The following is a 17,318-nucleotide window of genomic DNA, read 5'->3' as shown; positions in this document are numbered from 1 at the left end:
CCATTCTGGTGGTAAAGCAGGTCGTCCTGTGACCGACCCAGTTTTACTACCTTCTTGGGGGGAGTTTGTTAAGCGAATCACCACCGTGGTCAAGTCAGGGCCCGGCTATTGAGCAAATGCCGGTTGCTAAGCCAACCCTTTGTTTTTACCAAAAGCCAGAACTAAATGCTCACAAACGTTGGCAAAAACGCCACAAACATTGCAGATTGCAGTTGTGATGTGGGATGTTGCAAGCTGTTGTAAAAGCTCACCGTTGCCAAGTACTTGAAAAGCAGCCATGTCATCCCAGGGGTGGGTGGAACATCTGTTGGCACTTCAGAGCTGGGTGGTGAGCAGACCTGAGTTTTTCATAGTTGCAACCTTTGCAGCATCCCCTTGATGGTGTGATCAAAATCCAGGGAGCTGGCATGTACTTAGGGCGGTTGGAATGTCCCGGGATCACCTGATCCCCTTTTGGGACCTGACAAGCAAAGTCAGCGAGGGAAGCCGGGTTCACTGAACAGCCGGCAAGCAAGTTTGTAGAATGGAGCAAGGCTCACTTAAGAAATGTCTCATTTAGCACAGAAATCCTAGGCTCTGTCGTGATCCTAAGGCTGAGGACTTCTTGCATTTCCCTAACTGCTGGGGTGGGGGGGAGTCCTGGATTTCTGCCTAACCTGGAAAAAACCCTTTTGCTCAAGAGTCATGGACATCCTGCTTGTTTTGGAATAAGTCAGCCGAAGCGAATAGCAGCTCTAACTTTTTATTAATCAAAGATAACAGCAGTAACAAGAGTTTCAGGCATTTCCTTTACATCTGAGCTTTTGGCCCACTTCCAAGTCTGCAGTTAAAGAAAGAAAACAAAAAGCAGAACCTTTGCAGAATACAAACAGTTGCAAGGAAAGATGGGGTGCACCCCCAGAGGCCCCCGCACAGAAAAATGGGCCTCGGTTACTTGCTGCCGCTTCCTGGTGAGGTTTCCCAGATCCGTGGTCCCAGCAGGCAGAGGCCTTCCTGACCCAGACCAGGGATACGTGCCAAGCACCGGAGAACGCAAAAAAAGAAACCGCTCAAACGGGTAAACCGTGCAGAAGCTTTAAACCAAGCACACAGGAAAAGCATCTATAACTTAGGAAGGACAATAAAATGTTTTACACTGGGAGTGGTGGTGGTGGATCCCCCTGCTGCTAAACAGCTTAAGATCCAATCTTCATTTCTAGGATTCATGATTTCGGCTCCCCAAGCAGCTTCCGAGCTCCTGCTGTGGAACCGGATCTTATTGGGAAGTATTTTCAAATCAACGGGCTTATGAAAGCCACATCCTTTGCCCAAAGATTATACCGAGCAGGAGTCTCTCACCTACCAAACCTCTCCGCCCAATAGATTTGGCAATGTCCCACACTCAGCTTGTTCCTCCAGGAAAGGTTCAGAAATCCTGAATTTCTGTTCCCAGTGCGGAACACATCTCCAGAAAGAGCAGAATTACCTAAGCCCCGTGTGGCTCTCTTAAGAAGAAACTCGGAGGGGATAAAATGAAGCCCACTGGGAGAACGACACAACAGACCGGCAAGCAAAGAAACGTTTGCAAGTCATTCGAAATAAACGCATTTACGGAAGGGCTCTGCGACCCGACATCAGCCTAAAAGCACACAGGGAGGCCGGCCAAGCGCTGGGCCACACAGCCCCAGGCCGTCGGGCAGCGACGGCTGAATCTGCTCCATGCTCTGTGCTAGGTTTACACTGGCTCTACATATGGCTTCGAGTTTGGGAGAAGCACCCAAAGATTGAGCTGTGGGGCGTGAAGAGATACGACAAGTCCGGGCTCCTCAATCTGCAGGCAGATGTGTGTGCGTCTGTCTGTGTGGTGTGTTTCCACATAAGAAGGCAGTGCAAGAGGTGGAAATGGTGCACGGCCAGGGAATCAAAGCTTAACCGTTAAGGAAACTTCAGCCGAGTTGCAGATTTGGTTAAATTCTTAGGATCTTTCTATCAAGATGGATCAGGAGGGTGTGTGTGTGTGTGTGTGTGTGTGTGTGATTTCTGCGTCCAAAGCTAAAGTTTTCTTCTCCAACCGGCTCGAAGTTTTGGAATGGAATTGGATGCACGGTGGGGGGGGGGGGGCTTGGACTGCAGTCAGGGAAAAAACTCCTTTCTCTACATCACCCCCCTGGAATGTCTAAAATCGATTGAAGACTCCAAAAAAGACAAGACGAGGGAAATAGTGAGAGAAAAAGGGAAAGGAAGGAGAGGGGGAGAAAGGTAGGAGGGAAGGGGGGAGGGGGAAAGAAAAGAGGAAGATAGGAAGGAAGGAGGAAGGAAGGAAGGATCTGTAAAGTGGCTAGTCCTCATGGCCCCACTTCGCCATCCCCAACGGGGCTGGGGATGCCTTCCCAGCAACTCCCAACAATTCTCAAAGCCAACCAGGATGAATGGAGGGGAGTCTCTGAAGCCCTGGAGAACGGAAGGGATTCACCCCTTCACTCCTTTGGGGGCCTTAATCCACACATCCCAAGAACCCAAAATAATAACAGCAATAATAATAATAAATAGCGAGCGGGAGTGATCTCGGAATGAATCAGTTTCAGCCGTTACAAAAAAAAAAAAGAGAGACGAGGGTTTTGCTTGAAGAGTCCTTGCCAGGTGGCGTGTTTAGCTCAGCAGTTCTAAGTAGGTGACGGGGACCTTGCCTTTTTTGTTCCCCCTCTCTCCAATCAGCCAGTCAGGGTCCATCCCTGGGAGGCTGTACACAGTGATCATCTGAAAGAGAAGAGACGGAAGGGGGTCACGGGTTGCCCTAACCCTAACCAAACGTCCAGAGGGTTACGTTAGCCACAGCCGAGCCGGGGGCTGTGGATTTCTGCAGGGCTGCCCAGGCGCCGGGCGTTCTACCCGCGCCTGGCACGAGAGGACGGGGGTGCCAACCTCATCCGAGAGGAGGGAAAGCTCGCCGCTGTCCGCTGCTTCGTAGTCATACAGCACCCGGGCTCTCCGGGTCCCGCTGGTGGGGGGCTTCACCTCGCTGGGGTTCAGCGCTTCAACCCCCGGAGCTGAGTTGGGTGCCCCGGCGATCGTGGGCACCACTGGGAGGGTGGGCACGGCGGGCCCCGTGGCAGCGGCCATGCCTGTCGGGGAAGCAGCGTTGGGCGGGGGCGACGTGGACTCTGTGTTGCCCACGAAGGTCCCCGGCAGCCTGGATGAGAGAAGGAACAGAGGCAGGGAAGTGGCCGGCTCGGGTGGTTCAACTCGCTTAACTCAGTTCCAGCCCTTGCAGCCGCCGTGTGTGAGTGGGGGACTCGTGGGAACAAGAGATAGTCTGTTTACGCAATACATCAACTTGGCTGTTTTCTGAGGATGCACAGACTCTTCTGCTAAGCCAAGCCACGGGATTCTCACTGCCAGCTTTAGCAACTGAGTTGTGTGAACTGGGCCACCAAGCAACGACAGAATAACACAATTGGAAGGGACCTCGGAGGTCTTCTAGTCCAGACCCCCTTCTCAAGCAGACCCCCTTCTGGACAGATGGCTGTCCAGGCTCTTCTTGAAAACCTGCAGTGTTGGCGCATTCACAAGCGGACAAACACAGGAATCATAGGAAGGTTAAAACCCTGAAATGGTTTCCATTAAAAATAAACCACTGGGGGGAAAAAAATCAGATTTTTTTTTTACTTACATTTCTCCTCTGGAGCTGAAAGCCAGGGAGGGACAGAACAGAAGGCAACAAATGAAAAAAAAATCCACTCAAATTTCTGAACTTCAGTATGAACAGAACACAGAATAATAGGGTTGGAAGGGACTTCAGAGGTCATCTAGTCCAAACTCCTGCTCAAGGCTGGAGCCTTATACCATTCCAGAGAAATAATTGTCCAGTCTCTTCTGAAAAGCCTCCTGTGGTGGAGCACCCACAATTGTTCTCACTCTCCGAAAACTGCTGAGGACCATCAACCTTTCTGAAGACCCTCCAAAACCTTTTAAGTTTGGCCATATTTGTCAAGTGCTGACTCAGCGGGGGACAGGAATCTCCAAAGAGGGCTACCTCTGGCCCTTAGCATCCCATTCATGGCACACACACACACACACACACACACACACACACACACCAAATATCCTCCCTTTAATATACCCTGAGCGGCACCAAACAACAACTGCAACAACCCCCCCCCGACCATTTAGCTACCTGTTCAGTTGCTTCTGGAGGTCCAACATGTATTGGTAGCACTGCGCAAAATACGTGGTCTGAGCTTCTGCAAACTCGTGGAGGCACCGGAGGTGGTTGACCTGGAGAGGGGAAGGAAAGCCAGCTCATTGTCCAAGGAAGCCGATTCCAAGCAGCAGGTCCTCAGTGTTTTTACAAGATGGCACTGATACAAACTGAGTGCTTAGAACATCCTTGGACCCCTTCTCAATCCACCCCAAGGGAGATTTTGGACGGGAGCCAGCAGGGAGGCTGCAGAGGGATGGAGAGACGAGGGACAGCCCACCTTTAATTGTTGCTAACAACTGCAGTGATTCACTTAACAAGAAAGGTTGTAAAATGGAGCAAAACTCCGTCAACTAACAACTTGTTTAGCAACAGAGATCTGGGGCTTATCTGTGGTCGTACGTTGAGGGCTGCCTGTATTTCTTTGGCCTGCAACCGTCGTAAACACGAATCGATTGCCCAGCATCTGAATTTTGATCACGTGAGCATGGGGACGCTACAAAGGTCATAAGCTGCCTTTTCCCTGGCCCTTGTGACTTTGGACGGTCACTAGATGAACTAAGGCGAGGATTATCTGTATCTTGGAAGCCACCTAGGACAGTCCTAGGGCGAGATGGGGCAGATAAACGTAAGAATCAAATCAAAAACTCACGTGCGTGCTACTGATGCCTTCCAAGAGAAGCCGGGTGACTTCGGCCTGTCGGTCAAACTCCGTCTGGGCCTGTCGCAGTTCATGCTCCGCCTGCAAAAACCAAACCATGGAGCATCCTTCGAATGAGGGCACCGTGGCTGCTGGGAATATTCCAAATATTCCAAATATATCCACCCCCACCCACGCTACCCCGATAAGACTTTTCAGCCCGTTTTCTGCATTTTATTGACCAAACACCGTTTTGTTTTATTTTTTAACTGCCAGGGATTTTTATTTTTGGCTACCAACATTTTTGGATTTTATTTTTTTATTTTTTAAAAAGAGGAATACCAGAATATTGGTAGTACTTACTTTTTCCACCTCGTCACTCCAAAGCTGTGGGGAACCACAGGACAGACGGAAAAGCAGGTCAACATCGGAAGACACCAAACCGCCAACATTCGACACCGCGAAGCCGCCTCGGGGGCAGCCGCAACAGGGGGGACCGTGGGAATGCAGCTGGCCCGTCCCCCAGCCAGAGTGGCAGACGGCAGCAGCCCCCTCCCCAGATGGTGAGACCATTCCATTTCCCCCTCCCCAGGTGTTGGGATTAAGGTAGACCGGGGGTCTCCAAACCTTGGCCACTTAAAACTTGTGGACTTCAGCTCCCAGAATTCCCCAGCCAGCCATGCAATCCTGGGAGTTGAAGTCCACAAGTCTTAACGTGGCCAGGCTTGGAGACCTCCCGTCCTGTCCCAGGCGTTATGAGAAAGTCTTCGTTCTTCGCGATGGACCATCAAGGGTCCTGCAAGGCCATCTGCTCACTTTGGTGGGATTCTGGCACAAAAGCTCACTGCAAAATGCAACACGCCATGCAAAGCAGCAGTTCCGAGGGAGGGGGAAGTGGGTGCCTTTCTTTCCCACAGCAAAAACGTTCCCCCACGGTGGGCCACGTCCCAACTGCAGATTTTGGATGGAGAGACACAGGAAACCAATGGTGTAAACCAGGGAACTCCAAACGTGGCAACTTTTAAGACTTGCGGACTTCAACTCCCAGAATTCCCCAGCCAGCCCTGTCTATTCACAAGGACATTTATGAAAACGTTTGTAGAAAACGATGGGAGAACTCGACTCCGCTTGGAATCAAAGCTTTAAGTCGGGCAGGTCAATAAGGAGGAATCGGGGACTGATTTTATGACTTTGTTTTTTGCAGGGGCCGTTAAATAAATCACCACGCCGGGGTCATTAACCAATCCCATTGTCTGCGTTCTTTTTGCTGGAAAAGAATCATCGTCAAGCACGGTCATGTGACCGTGAGAAGCCGATGATGCAGCCCAGGATTGCGTTGGCTTATTGGGCGGCTGCAGCACACGGCTGGCTCCCAGCAGAGTGATCCGGCTTGGCTGTCAGGGCCAAACAAGAGGAACCATGGTTTCAAAAGACTCTACAGACTCCCGGTCTTTTCTCTGGATCAGAATAAACCAGCACTGAATGTCCCCCATCCACGTCCAACATTTTGCCTCCTCCTTCTTTTGGCCAAATTAGCAAAGCCGGCGCTTCTTCCCCAAAGTTGCCAATTTGGAGCAGAAACACCGTCGTGGAAAAGACAGGCCCCCTTCCCCCTGGGGTGACGATTTAGGGGAGCAGCCAGCATGCCACCCCAGCACGGCTGTGTGAAAAGAAAGCAATTCCTCTGCAAAGCGAACGCCAGGATTAATTTAATTTAATTATGGGACTTGTATGCCGCCCTATCTCCCGAAGGACTCAGGGCGGCTAACAACAATAAAACAACAATAAAAACAATGAATACAAATATTAAAAGAGATTAAATTTTACAAAGCCCCAGGGGACCCGCTGCATCACACCCCTCCAATCTCCCTGAATCTAGATTGAACCTGGTTCCTTCCCAACGGGAGTGTCAGCAAGGCAGAACATGGACATGGGGAAGGGTTGTTTGTTTTGAAGTTCCGACATTTTAACGTGAGGCAGAAGCACAGCCGCAAACCCAGAGGAACCAGACGAATGTCTGAATGGGTGGACAATGCTGGCACCCCTTAATTGCTTTGGGAAGGAACCCCACTGTGGTGGGTTGGGTGAAAGCCAAGTACTCTAAAGTGGCAACTGGTTTTTTTCTTCTTTAAATGTCTCCCATTAATTGGGAGGGGGGAGAGCAGGAGGCACCACCTACATGTATTTCTATGGATATTCCCAGTGATCCAGGTCATGGTTGCTCCAAAAGTGCTTTTTCCAAAGGCAAAACTAGACTTCCTTGGTTTTCCCTTGAAGACGTTTCGCTCCTCATCCAAGAAGCTTCTTCAGTTCTGACTGAACTGAACTGGAGTCAGAACTGAACTGCAATCCGAACTGAAGATGAGAAGCGAATCGTCTTCAAGGGAAAACTAAGCAAGTCCAGTTTTGCCTTTTGAAAAAGCACCTTTGGGACTTCACCACCTATGTTGGTGTTTCACGCAGAAGATCCTCTAGCTGGCTTCTCTCCTTGATTAGTTTCCATCCGTTGCTTCTTGCAGGTGCTTTGGAGAGCAGCTGCACCCCCTTCTTCGTGGCAGCCCCCCAAATATTGGAACACTGCCGTCATGTCGCCCCGAGTGCTTCGAGGATCGCTTGGCTCACGTTAAAATGCTGGATGCAGCCGGTGCTCGATCCAGGTTGGCAAGGAAGGGGGTGGGTGGGGGAGAAGGGATGTCCGAGGACAGATGGGGGGGGGCGAGAATGGGGACGGGTCTTACCGCGGCTGCGCTGGCGGAGAGAATGTAATTACGAGGTCTAGTCTCTTGAAAGTCGGGCACCGCCTATGGAGGGGGAATACAAGTTCACATACACAGCATGCGTCGGGAAAAGAGGAGGGGCGTGGGAACTGGTGAGGAAGGGGCCCCCTCTGGGTCCCCCAGGCCCAAAGGGGACGGTTGGGAGGGTCTCCTGAAGTCCGAGGGTCCTCCCAATTCTCTTCCACCTGTCCTCAGGGCTTGGCACGTGTCAAGAAAGGTCCCAACGTTCTCCAGACAGCCTGGTTTAAGATGGGTGGACTTCAACTCCCAGAATTCCCCAGTTAGCATGCTGGCTGGAACGTTCTGGAATCTGAAATTCCCCCCAGTCTCAAAGGAGCCGAGGCCGAGATGCCCTTTGGTTCCGAACAGCAGAACAATAATGACTTGATTAAACCCTCGGAAGCTGCCCGATTCTCTTTGGAGGGCAGAAAATGAAATTACGGATCCTGCAGGCCAGAAAAAGCAGGGAGGAGCAGCCACACCGCAGAAATTCACGTCACCCAGCCGGCGCCTTTTCCTCTTCCCGCTCTCAGCCTTGCTTGCTCACACAGACATACGGCATTCCAAAAACATGAGGACCAGAAACTTGGGGGCGGAAGAAATAAAATAAAATAAAATAAAAGGCAGTGCCGAATTCCACACCAGCCATGCAGGTTTCATGCTTTCGAAATCCCTGTAGGCCAGCCTATGGAGGAGGAGGAGGTGGACGAAATGTTCTGCGGACAGGGGCCGGAATCCGATGGGCAGGATGGCACCACAAAATAAATCCTTAAAAAAAATATTGCACGCTCAAAAGTCGACCGGCACGGGTGCCCAAGGGTGCAAAAGGCACACCGATTTCTTGCTAGATGGAAATAATTAGCTGCTGGAGCCTTAGCGTTTTTCTAAAGAGATGTCTGTAACGGCCCTGGCTTCAGAATGACTTTATTTATTTATGAAATTATTGGACATTTATGTAGCCCATCTCACTAATACAGCCACTCTGGGCAGTTTACAGTCAAATAAAAGTTTAAAAGTGCAATAGAATAAATAAATAAAGTGCATGGGGGGAGCGGGGGTGCGGAATGGATAAAACTGAGGATCTATTCTAACTCATTGCATGAAACAAGGCGCTTAGGAAATGAGACCTCCACATTCCAAGGCAGTGTATCCCAGCCCATCTCACAGGGTTGTTGTTGTGAGAAAAGTGGGAGGAGAATGGAGTATTAGGCGTGTTTGCCACCTTGAGTTACTTATAAAAATAATAAAGGCAGGATATAAAACAAAATAAATGCAATACATTCAGCTAGAAGTCCATGGTAGTCAATCAAAGGCCTAAACCACCATTCCTTGCTAAAGGTCCCCATGTCCCTCTCGGCTTGTTTCCCCATGCACACTGTTCTCACACCCCTTCCCCCACACCCAAACAGGGCTGTGTGTAACCTGGTTCCTTTTAAAAAAAAAGCCACCACCTCTTCTTATGGAAGGCAGCTCAAAAAAAGAGATCAGCCCAGAAAACTGAGATGCCATTTCCTCCTTTCCAACCATTTCTTCGTACCTCTTAAGGACTAGAAACTTAACTTGGAAAAAAGAACAAAACCAAACGTTAGCGTTTTGCCAGCACGGTGTACACACAGTCCTGTTTCCAGCAATCCTGCATTTGACACCCAGCTCCATGTTTGAGGAAGGGGCTATATGCCCCCGTTGCAGGGAAGACCCTCCCCAATCCGCACCCCCATTCTCTCCATGCACCCAAAAGTTCAATCCAAAAGGAGCAGTCCGTCCAAAAATAACGATAATGATGACGACAATAATAATAATGTCACAGCACTACTAGCACAAGTAATACTCACAGTTCCCTCACACTGAGCAAAATTACAGACGAAAGCAAAATAATCAAACAAAAAGGACAAAACAAAAGCAGAGGTTAGTGGAAAGCAGACACAGGAAGGACAAAATAGTCAGAAGAGCAAAGAGGGAAACGAAGCAAGGCAGGCAGGAAGGAACGAAACCTCTGGCATCCAACCAAGTTTGTTAAATCGCTTCCGGCTGATTTAAATCACCCCCCTGGATAGGCCAGGACCGTTCCTAATTGGATGCTGGTTAAGCTCCTGGAAGGTCTAAGTGTTCGATGAGGACTAGGAGGTCAGCTTTTGAGAAAGAAAGCTGAACTGAGGAACTGGGTGGAAACTCTGCAAAAAGTTGTGCCGGAAAAACTGGCTATTTTTTTGCACAGGATTTTGCAGTTCCTGCTGGGGCGAGTAAAGCTGGTTCTCGATTTACGACTGCAATGGCGTTTTGTGCATCACGGTCGTAACTGGTGAGGGTTTTGCAGTGGTCATTAAGAGAATGTCTAAACAAGCGATCGCCTAGTTAGGAGGCCGATTCAGGCAGTCCTCGACTTATGAGCAAAGTTACAATGGGGCTCTGAAAAGAGGGACTTTTGACTAATCCTCGCACGTACCACCATCGCAGGGACCTTCCTTGCCTCCGTTGTTAAGTGAATCACGCAGCTGATAAGTTAGTAACCTGGTTGTTAAGTGAACCCAGCTGCCCCATTTCTTGTCAGAAGGTCGCAAAAGGGGATCCCTGCGACCGTCATAAATATGAACCAGCTGCCAGGCATCTGAATTTTGATCGTAAGTGTGAAAAAAGATCATAACTCACTTTTTTCAGTGCATTGTAACTTTAAAGAGTCACTAAACGAGCTGTTGTTAAGTCGAGGAGTGCCTGTATCCAGGGGCTTTCCCCTCCCTGGCTGGTCGTCCTGGGTTTTTGCACCCGTTCATCCCCAAGAAATACTTTGCAAATGGGGCCAGCTCTCTCCCCCCCCCCCCCCGCACTCTGTTGCACAAGGGAAACCATGTCTTCTTTTGGAGGGGGGGCAGAAGGCATAGCAAACGTATTCAGCCTTTCCCTTCCTCAACAGAGACAGGCACAACACAGCCCATCCGGTGGGCGAGAAAGAGAAGGGAGGCCGGGGGCTCGCATGCCACATGCTGACAGATATGTGCTCAGAGTGGTGGGGCAGGCAGGCCGGGGGGGGGAGGGGGGGTGAGAGGAAGAAAATTACCGCGGCTTTCGCCTCCGCAGCCCTTGCTTTCTTCAGCCGAGCTTTGCAAGCGTCCAGGTCCAGCCGACGGTTTTCCAGGATCCGTCGCTCTTTCTGGAAAAATGGAGGAAGTCCTGGGTCAGTCTAGATGACCTCCAGGGTCCCTCCCAACGATGTCATTCTGTATTCCGATTCCACAAACTGGTGCTTTGGCGGTTTTGAATTAGGATCCTTCCTGCCCTCCGTTTGTACGCACCGAAATGGTTCTCCAGTCTCCTTCCAGGAAGTTGCGCAAAGGAGTCAGGAAATTGATGGAAGCCGCGTGAATGAAGTCCCGCTCAGCTCCTCCTAGGCGCCGTTCAGTTTCCCCAACTTTGATGAGAGTTTTGCCTAGCGAGAGAAGGCACTGTTGGCATTTCCTGGTGGTCTCCCATCCAAGCTGGGCTGAATTTCAAAGTCTTAAGTGGAAGGAAGCTGCCGAGCCTCTGTTTCTGAACCCCCAGTAATGCAACTCTTCCCCTCCCAAAGGTGGGATTGCTGGATTCGAAAGAACCCCTGAGGCCACGGATTCGAACCCCCCACTCGAGGCAGGAATCCCATGGAAAAGCAGCCTCAGGGTGGACACATCCCGCCACAAAACAGCAGTTTTCTTGCTTGTCAAATTCCTCTGTTCTTTCCCAACACTAAATCAGATTCTGGGCAGGGAGTCAACGCTGCCTGCAATCTTCTCCTTTTATTAGCCCTCTTGAGCTCATCCAGCCCAACCCCTCCCTCAAACAATGCAAAGCTCAACATCTCCGACGGACGGCTGAGTACGTGAGAAAGGGAACCATGACAAGCAGAGGAGGGATAGGTCACCCCCTGCTTTTCCCCCGGCCAGGACTCACCATACGGAGAGGTTGCGTCAAAGTCGCTGGCCGCTTCTATCATGTACTGAGCCAGAAGTTCCCCATTGGTCACCCGAGACGGGACCTTCCGGTCCAGCTTCTCGTACAGGAACTCCTCAACTCGGGCACCTGCAAGAAAGTGGACGGACACGGTTGTGTTACACGCTGGGCAGGTCTGGACAAGGAGAAGGAAAGCCACCCCTTGCGACTCTGAGAACTGTCCCGTTTTATTGCTTATGTCGCCCGGAAAAATGAAAGTGAACTTCCGCTTCCTTTCTTCCAAAAAACAATCAGCCTAAAGCGAAGGGCTATATAAATCTGTTAAATAAGTCGATAGGTAAAATGTTCGACAGTAGACGTTATTTGTTAGTTATATTTTTTATTATATACCATGATAACATATGATATGCATGTGCCACAGGTCTTAAAAGGCCCAATTTAAACTGTTTATTGCCCTTCAACTGTCCAGCGATGCTTGGACTGCAACTCCCAGAATCCCCCAGACACGTAGGCAGGGGGATTCTGGGTGCTGCCATTCCATAGCCTTCAGAAGAGCACCAAACTGAAATTATCCTAAAATGGGAGTCTGTGAATAATTTTGAGAAGAAGCAGAACAGTAGGGAAAATGGTTACTTATCTCTGTGGATTCTGATTGATTAACAGGGTAGGAAGGGACCCTGGAGGTCTTCTAGTCCAACCCCCTGCACAAGTAGGAAAGTCCAGTCTCTTCTCGAAAGCCTCCAGTGACTGTGCACGGCCAGCTTTCTTCCAGTGGTCAAGTGTCCCCATTTCGGACGAAGGAAATGACGGAATTAATTTCTGCTTACTAGGGTTCGGCTGGAGCAGGACTTCCGTCTGCCGTAAAATCTTCTCGGTCCAGTTTTTGGTGGTGTCTGCTCGAGCCACGAGGTTTTCAAAATGTGCATCTAACTCGGTCTTCTCCGCCTGGCCGAGTTTCTCCTCCGTGAACTGCAGGAAGAGAAGGAGAAGCAGGCATGAAACAGCCCATTCCTCACACCGTATTTCGAAAAGTAGCCTCTGGATACGGCTTGTCCTTAATTTAGAAACCGTCTAGTGACTGTTCAGTTACAACGGCACTGGGAAAAGTGACTTATGACCGTTTTTCACACTTACGACCACTGCACGGTCCCCAGGGTCACGTGATCAAAACCCAGTTGGCAACCGACTGAGATTTACGACCGTTGCAGCATCATACGATCTCCTTTTGTGACCTTCTGACAAAGTCAATGGGGAAGCCGGTGTCACATAACAACCGTGTCACAAACTTAACTACTGCAGTGATTCACTTAACCGGGGCAAGAAAAATCATAAAATGGGTCAAAACTCACTTAGCTGTCTTGCTTAGCAATGGAAAATTTCAGCTTAATTGTGGTCGTAAGTCAAGGACTAGTTCTAATCTTGACCCAAAGACTAATTTTACAAATTTATTCTATTTAAATAAAACTCCTCAATTTGGGATACTGGGAATTTTTTACTGAGGCACTGTGGTCCCCAAGATTTCACCAAACCGTATTTTAGGTACGGACATGGTTGTGTTTGCAATGCTGCTGTCAGCGCTCTCACAAAAATGGCTGCCATGGAAGACCCAAAGACAAGCTGAGAAACGCCCTGCTCTTATCACACACACGCGATAAAATATTGCATGTTTTTTGTCTTTTGATTCTGCAACAGGAAGATGACACTTATTGAGATGGGCAGATGTAGAAGCCAAATGAATGAATGAATGAAGAAAATCGATAAAGAAAAAAAGCAGACACTGATCGCTTTTGGAGAGAGGGCGCAATGGGATCCAGAGGCGTGGCTGGGAGGGGGAATCTGCAGATGTTTTAAGGTCTGCAAACTCTGACCTTGATTTATATCTGAGCATTAGGAACTGAGAAAAAAAACCTGGCACAAACTCCAAACAATGCCAGTTTAATATTTTATGCCAAAAACAGTTGCTTGAGGGAAAATTTCCCCAAAGGAGCAGAGAGACTTGTAACTGCCGAGCTAAACGGATCGCTCCACAGCAGGAGAGGGCGGATAATGAGCTACTCATGAAGTCAGGGGCTTGATCACACACACACACACACACACACACACACACACACGTTCAGTGGTGGGATTCAGCCAATTTGCACCAGTTCGGCAGAACTGGGAGCTCATTTTTTTGCTGACCAGGCCTAGAATGGAAGTGGCATCCACACAGAGAACCGGTTGTTCACCTATTTGAATCCCCTCACTGGATATATTCAATTAAATTTGTTAAGTGAGTTTTTGCCCCATTTTGGGGGAGGACAACCAAAAACGCCTCACATCTGAAGATCTTTTCTCCACTCCTCTGAAGCCAGCTGGACGCTGGACGGCTCCCACATCCAAATGCTACCTTTAAAAGCTAAACGCCACTTGCAATGAGGATGCCGATGCGTATTGTTATTTTCCTGGAAAGGGTACACAAAAACAACTTGAAGCTTTCCTGGGAACTGACCAGCCAGCCCCACCCAAGAGAGCTAATTGGTGACTCAGCACCCAGAGAGCCTCACCAGCTTTCAGCTGGCTGATAAATTACCAGCCGGCCCGGTTTCCGAAACTCAACCTCTGCGGTTGGGGCTCAGTCAAGTGGAAACAGGAAACTGCACAGTGTGTTAGCTTACCCATCATTCCAAACCCCAAGGTTAGGAATTCCGCAGAAGGATTTCTCCCATCCTGGGGGAGATTCGGTCTTCAGGGGCCAAAATTGCGGTTACGGCCAGGAGGCTGCAACCATCGTAAGTACATGTTGGTTGCCAAGTGCCTGAATTTTGATCACGTGACCCTGGGGATGCTGGAACGGTTGTGTGAAAAACCACCATCAGTCACTGTTTCTCACTGCCATCGTAACTTGAAACGCTCAGTAAATGAAGGAATACCTGTATCTCGAGGTTCCCTAAATGCAGGTCAGGCTGCCTGCCCTGCTTGGAAGTTAATTGAATTTAAATAGTACCCCAATGGATGATAGCTAGAAAGCTTTGTTGTTGTTGTTGTTCTTTTACCGTATTTAGAAAATAAAAATCCCCCCTCCCCCCAAACAAGCCTGGTTGCAAAAAAGCAACTCTCTGGGCTCAAACTCTGCAAAGGGTTATTTCCAGAACACGGTCAATGCAGCGGCTATAAAAGGAGAACAATGCAAACTCCCGAAGGGGCTAATGTTTGATTTCAGCCAAGCCTTGCACTGAATTGCACTAGCTGCGAAGCAAACAGGGGAACAATACTTCCTGTCTCTACCCCAACTGTCCCCCTTTCTTTCATCCTCTTTCCAAAGATCACCCCCTCCCCCTTTTTAAAATACAAAAACAAAGGACTGAATGACTCTATAAGATGGAAGTTTGTGCACATAAAGACAACAATATGTATTGCAACATATTGTTATGAAATAATATAAAATTGTAAACATGCATTGCAATTTGTGCCTAAATGTTAACCTAATGTTGCAAACATATTGCCTATATATATAAAATAAAATACTAATCTTATTGCATGTGTTTTATTTGTATCCCATCTCTTTATAAACAACTCAAGGCAGCAAAAGTACCTAATACTCTTTCATCCTATTTTCCCCACAACAACAATCCTGTGAGGTGAGCTAGGCCGAGAGTGACTGTCCCAGACTGCCTGCCTGTGTGTATACGTAACTATGTATGTATATATATTTTATATACATATATAGTAACCTATCTAAAATTGCAAATATGCTTTGCAATAAATTTATATATTAAATAGCCGTATAACATTGCAAATATATATTACAGTGTGAATACATTTTAAATAAAATATACTGTATATATATTTCAGTATAATAAAAATACATATATATTGCAATAAACAAAATCCTGCATTTTCATCAACACTTATCAACCCCCAAGCTGCCTGAAGTTGTGACATCTTGAAAAAACAGAAGAGAAACGATCCGCAATAAATAATTTGGATGGCAAAGCTGCAAACCATCTGTCTGGAGGCACCTTTAGTCCAGTTTTTTTTAACAAGATGCAAGGGGGGGGGGGAAGCAGACTGTGGGATGGTTTAATGGCAGAGCTGAGCAAATCCAGAAGGAAAGGCAAAACCTGTTTGCTTTCAGAAACAACAGGAGCCAGTTTGGCTCTCTGCTTGGATTTGGAGTTTATACAAGCTATTCAATTCACTCCTTCCTCATTAACAAGTCAGAAAAAGAGGCTGGGACAAAGAATTCCTACCCAATATCTATAATTTTTTCCTCTTCTTCCGAACACCAGCCATATTTCATTCTAATCTACTTCTTTATATATTATGTCTTCTGCAACAGAGCCCAATCTTTGGAAGACGTCCATTTGTCTAGCAAGCACCTCCAGTGAACAGAAATAAAAGTCCCATCAGTTGGAGGATCAGATGCAACCTAGAGGGACATCTGCGGAACAAATTCTCTTTGATGGCCTTCCCAAAGGACCGGGTTGTGGTATTCCAGGTAATCTTTACTGCCTTTTTCCCCCTCCAAGTTTAAACTGCAAGGTCAGTAGGACAGGTACCATATGTTTGAGGTGTGTTCAGACCAGGGTTTGCTTCCTTCTCTGGCTGCAGCCTTTGGGAAAGTAGCATTTACAAACCCCCAAATTAAAAAGGTGAAAGGGACGCAAGATTGCACAGTCACCCACTGGAGTCTTTAAGGAAATAGTCAGTTGCAAAATGCCACGGGGCCAGATAATAGCTTAAACCTTTGTGGGCGAAAGCAGCCAGCTAGTTTAGTGCACCCCCATCCACACGACCCAGCTGGAACAAAAACAAACATGAACATTGCTCTCTGTCTTCATTCAGACAAGGAGAGATGTAAGGGGAGGCTCCAAGGCGAGTTTTGCAGGACGCCCCCCCCCACCCCAATCCTGGTTCAGCCTGTTTGGGTGGTCCTTTGGGAAGCTGACCTGTAGCGTCCGAGCAGAAGCAGGCCTCGTTCACACAATCACGAAGCTCGCAACCGATCCAGCCAACCAACTGCAACCCGATCCACCCATCCATGCATCCGTCCTCACTGGCCCAGCCAGGCATGTTGCATTAAGTCAGATCCCGGGTTTCCGGGGGTGGGGAAGAATTGTAAACACGACCTGTTTCTTTTGCTGCCTGGCATTCCCTTCCCACGCTTCTCTGGCACGCGGGCGAAACAAGGCAGCCTGCCCGCCTCCTCCTCTTCCTCCTGCACCCTGACACTCCTTGCAGGCGTGCATTACGGTCGTTAGTGTCATTATTAGAGCCCAAAGAAGCTTCCCACCCCCTCCAGCTTCAGACAACGGTCCGATTCAGACGATCAGGCGGGGAAAGACGCGGCTCTCCCGCTTGCAGAGCCCCCGCGCCCCGATCTGGCCGCCTGCCCGCCTCACCTGCACCGCCCGGGTGAAAAAGACGCCCGCGTCCGATGCCAGCTTCTTCATGTTGAAATCCATGGCGTGGGAAAGCGGCGAGGCGACGGCCGGCTGCCTGGCTGGCTCTCCCCGCAGCAGAGCGAGCCGGCGGGGCGGGGCTGGCGCTGCGGGCAGGCGAGGAGGCGGAGAGCAACGCCAGCGAACGGCCGCCAGCCTCGAGCGCCGCGAACGCCCCTCCCCGCCCCGCCAGCCCCGCAGCCCCTTAAAGGCAGCCGGCCCGGCCGGAGCGCTCCAGCGCCGCGCGTAAAAGCGCCGCGTTTTTGCGCACCGGTTGCTCCGCCGGGCACCCGCGGGGAAAGCATCCCCGGAGTAGCATAGAAACTAATAAAATAACAGAGTTTGGAAGGGATCTCAGAGGTCATCTAGCCCAAGCTCCTGCTCCA

General features: G+C 49.3%; 1 protein-coding gene across 7 annotated transcripts; it reads right to left on the bottom strand.

Moving 5' to 3' along the window:
* Positions 1-728: 728 nt before the first annotated feature.
* On the bottom strand, positions 729-17,099 carry SH3GLB2 (SH3 domain containing GRB2 like, endophilin B2). Of its 7 annotated transcripts, none has more exons than XM_081339923.1 (11): positions 16,894-17,099; positions 12,340-12,481; positions 11,513-11,641; positions 10,882-11,015; positions 10,647-10,739; positions 7,556-7,618; positions 5,181-5,204; positions 4,830-4,919; positions 4,154-4,254; positions 2,902-3,169; positions 729-2,736 (listed from the first exon to the last, which is right to left on the bottom strand). In XM_081339923.1, the coding sequence occupies exons 1-11, from the start codon at positions 16,954-16,956 to the stop codon at positions 2,629-2,631; spliced, it is 1,215 nt and encodes a 404-aa protein (XP_081196049.1). In that variant the 5' UTR covers positions 16,957-17,099; the 3' UTR covers positions 729-2,628. The 7 variants fall into 7 exon arrangements, with proteins under 7 accessions (XP_081196049.1, XP_081196047.1, XP_081196051.1 ...); XM_081339921.1 differs by lacking the exon at positions 16,894-17,099 and adding an exon at positions 16,621-16,800; XM_081339925.1 differs by lacking the exon at positions 16,894-17,099 and adding an exon at positions 16,621-16,800 and having other exon boundaries at positions 2,995-3,169.
* Between the last annotated feature and the right edge of the window lie 219 nt (positions 17,100-17,318).

This window comes from Vipera berus (assembly GCF_964194415.1).
Source record: "Vipera berus genome assembly, chromosome: 15".
Taxonomy (NCBI): domain Eukaryota; kingdom Metazoa; phylum Chordata; class Lepidosauria; order Squamata; family Viperidae; genus Vipera; species Vipera berus.
The sequence above is the reverse complement of the archived record's forward strand: the minus strand, read 5'-3'. Positions and strand labels throughout refer to the sequence as shown.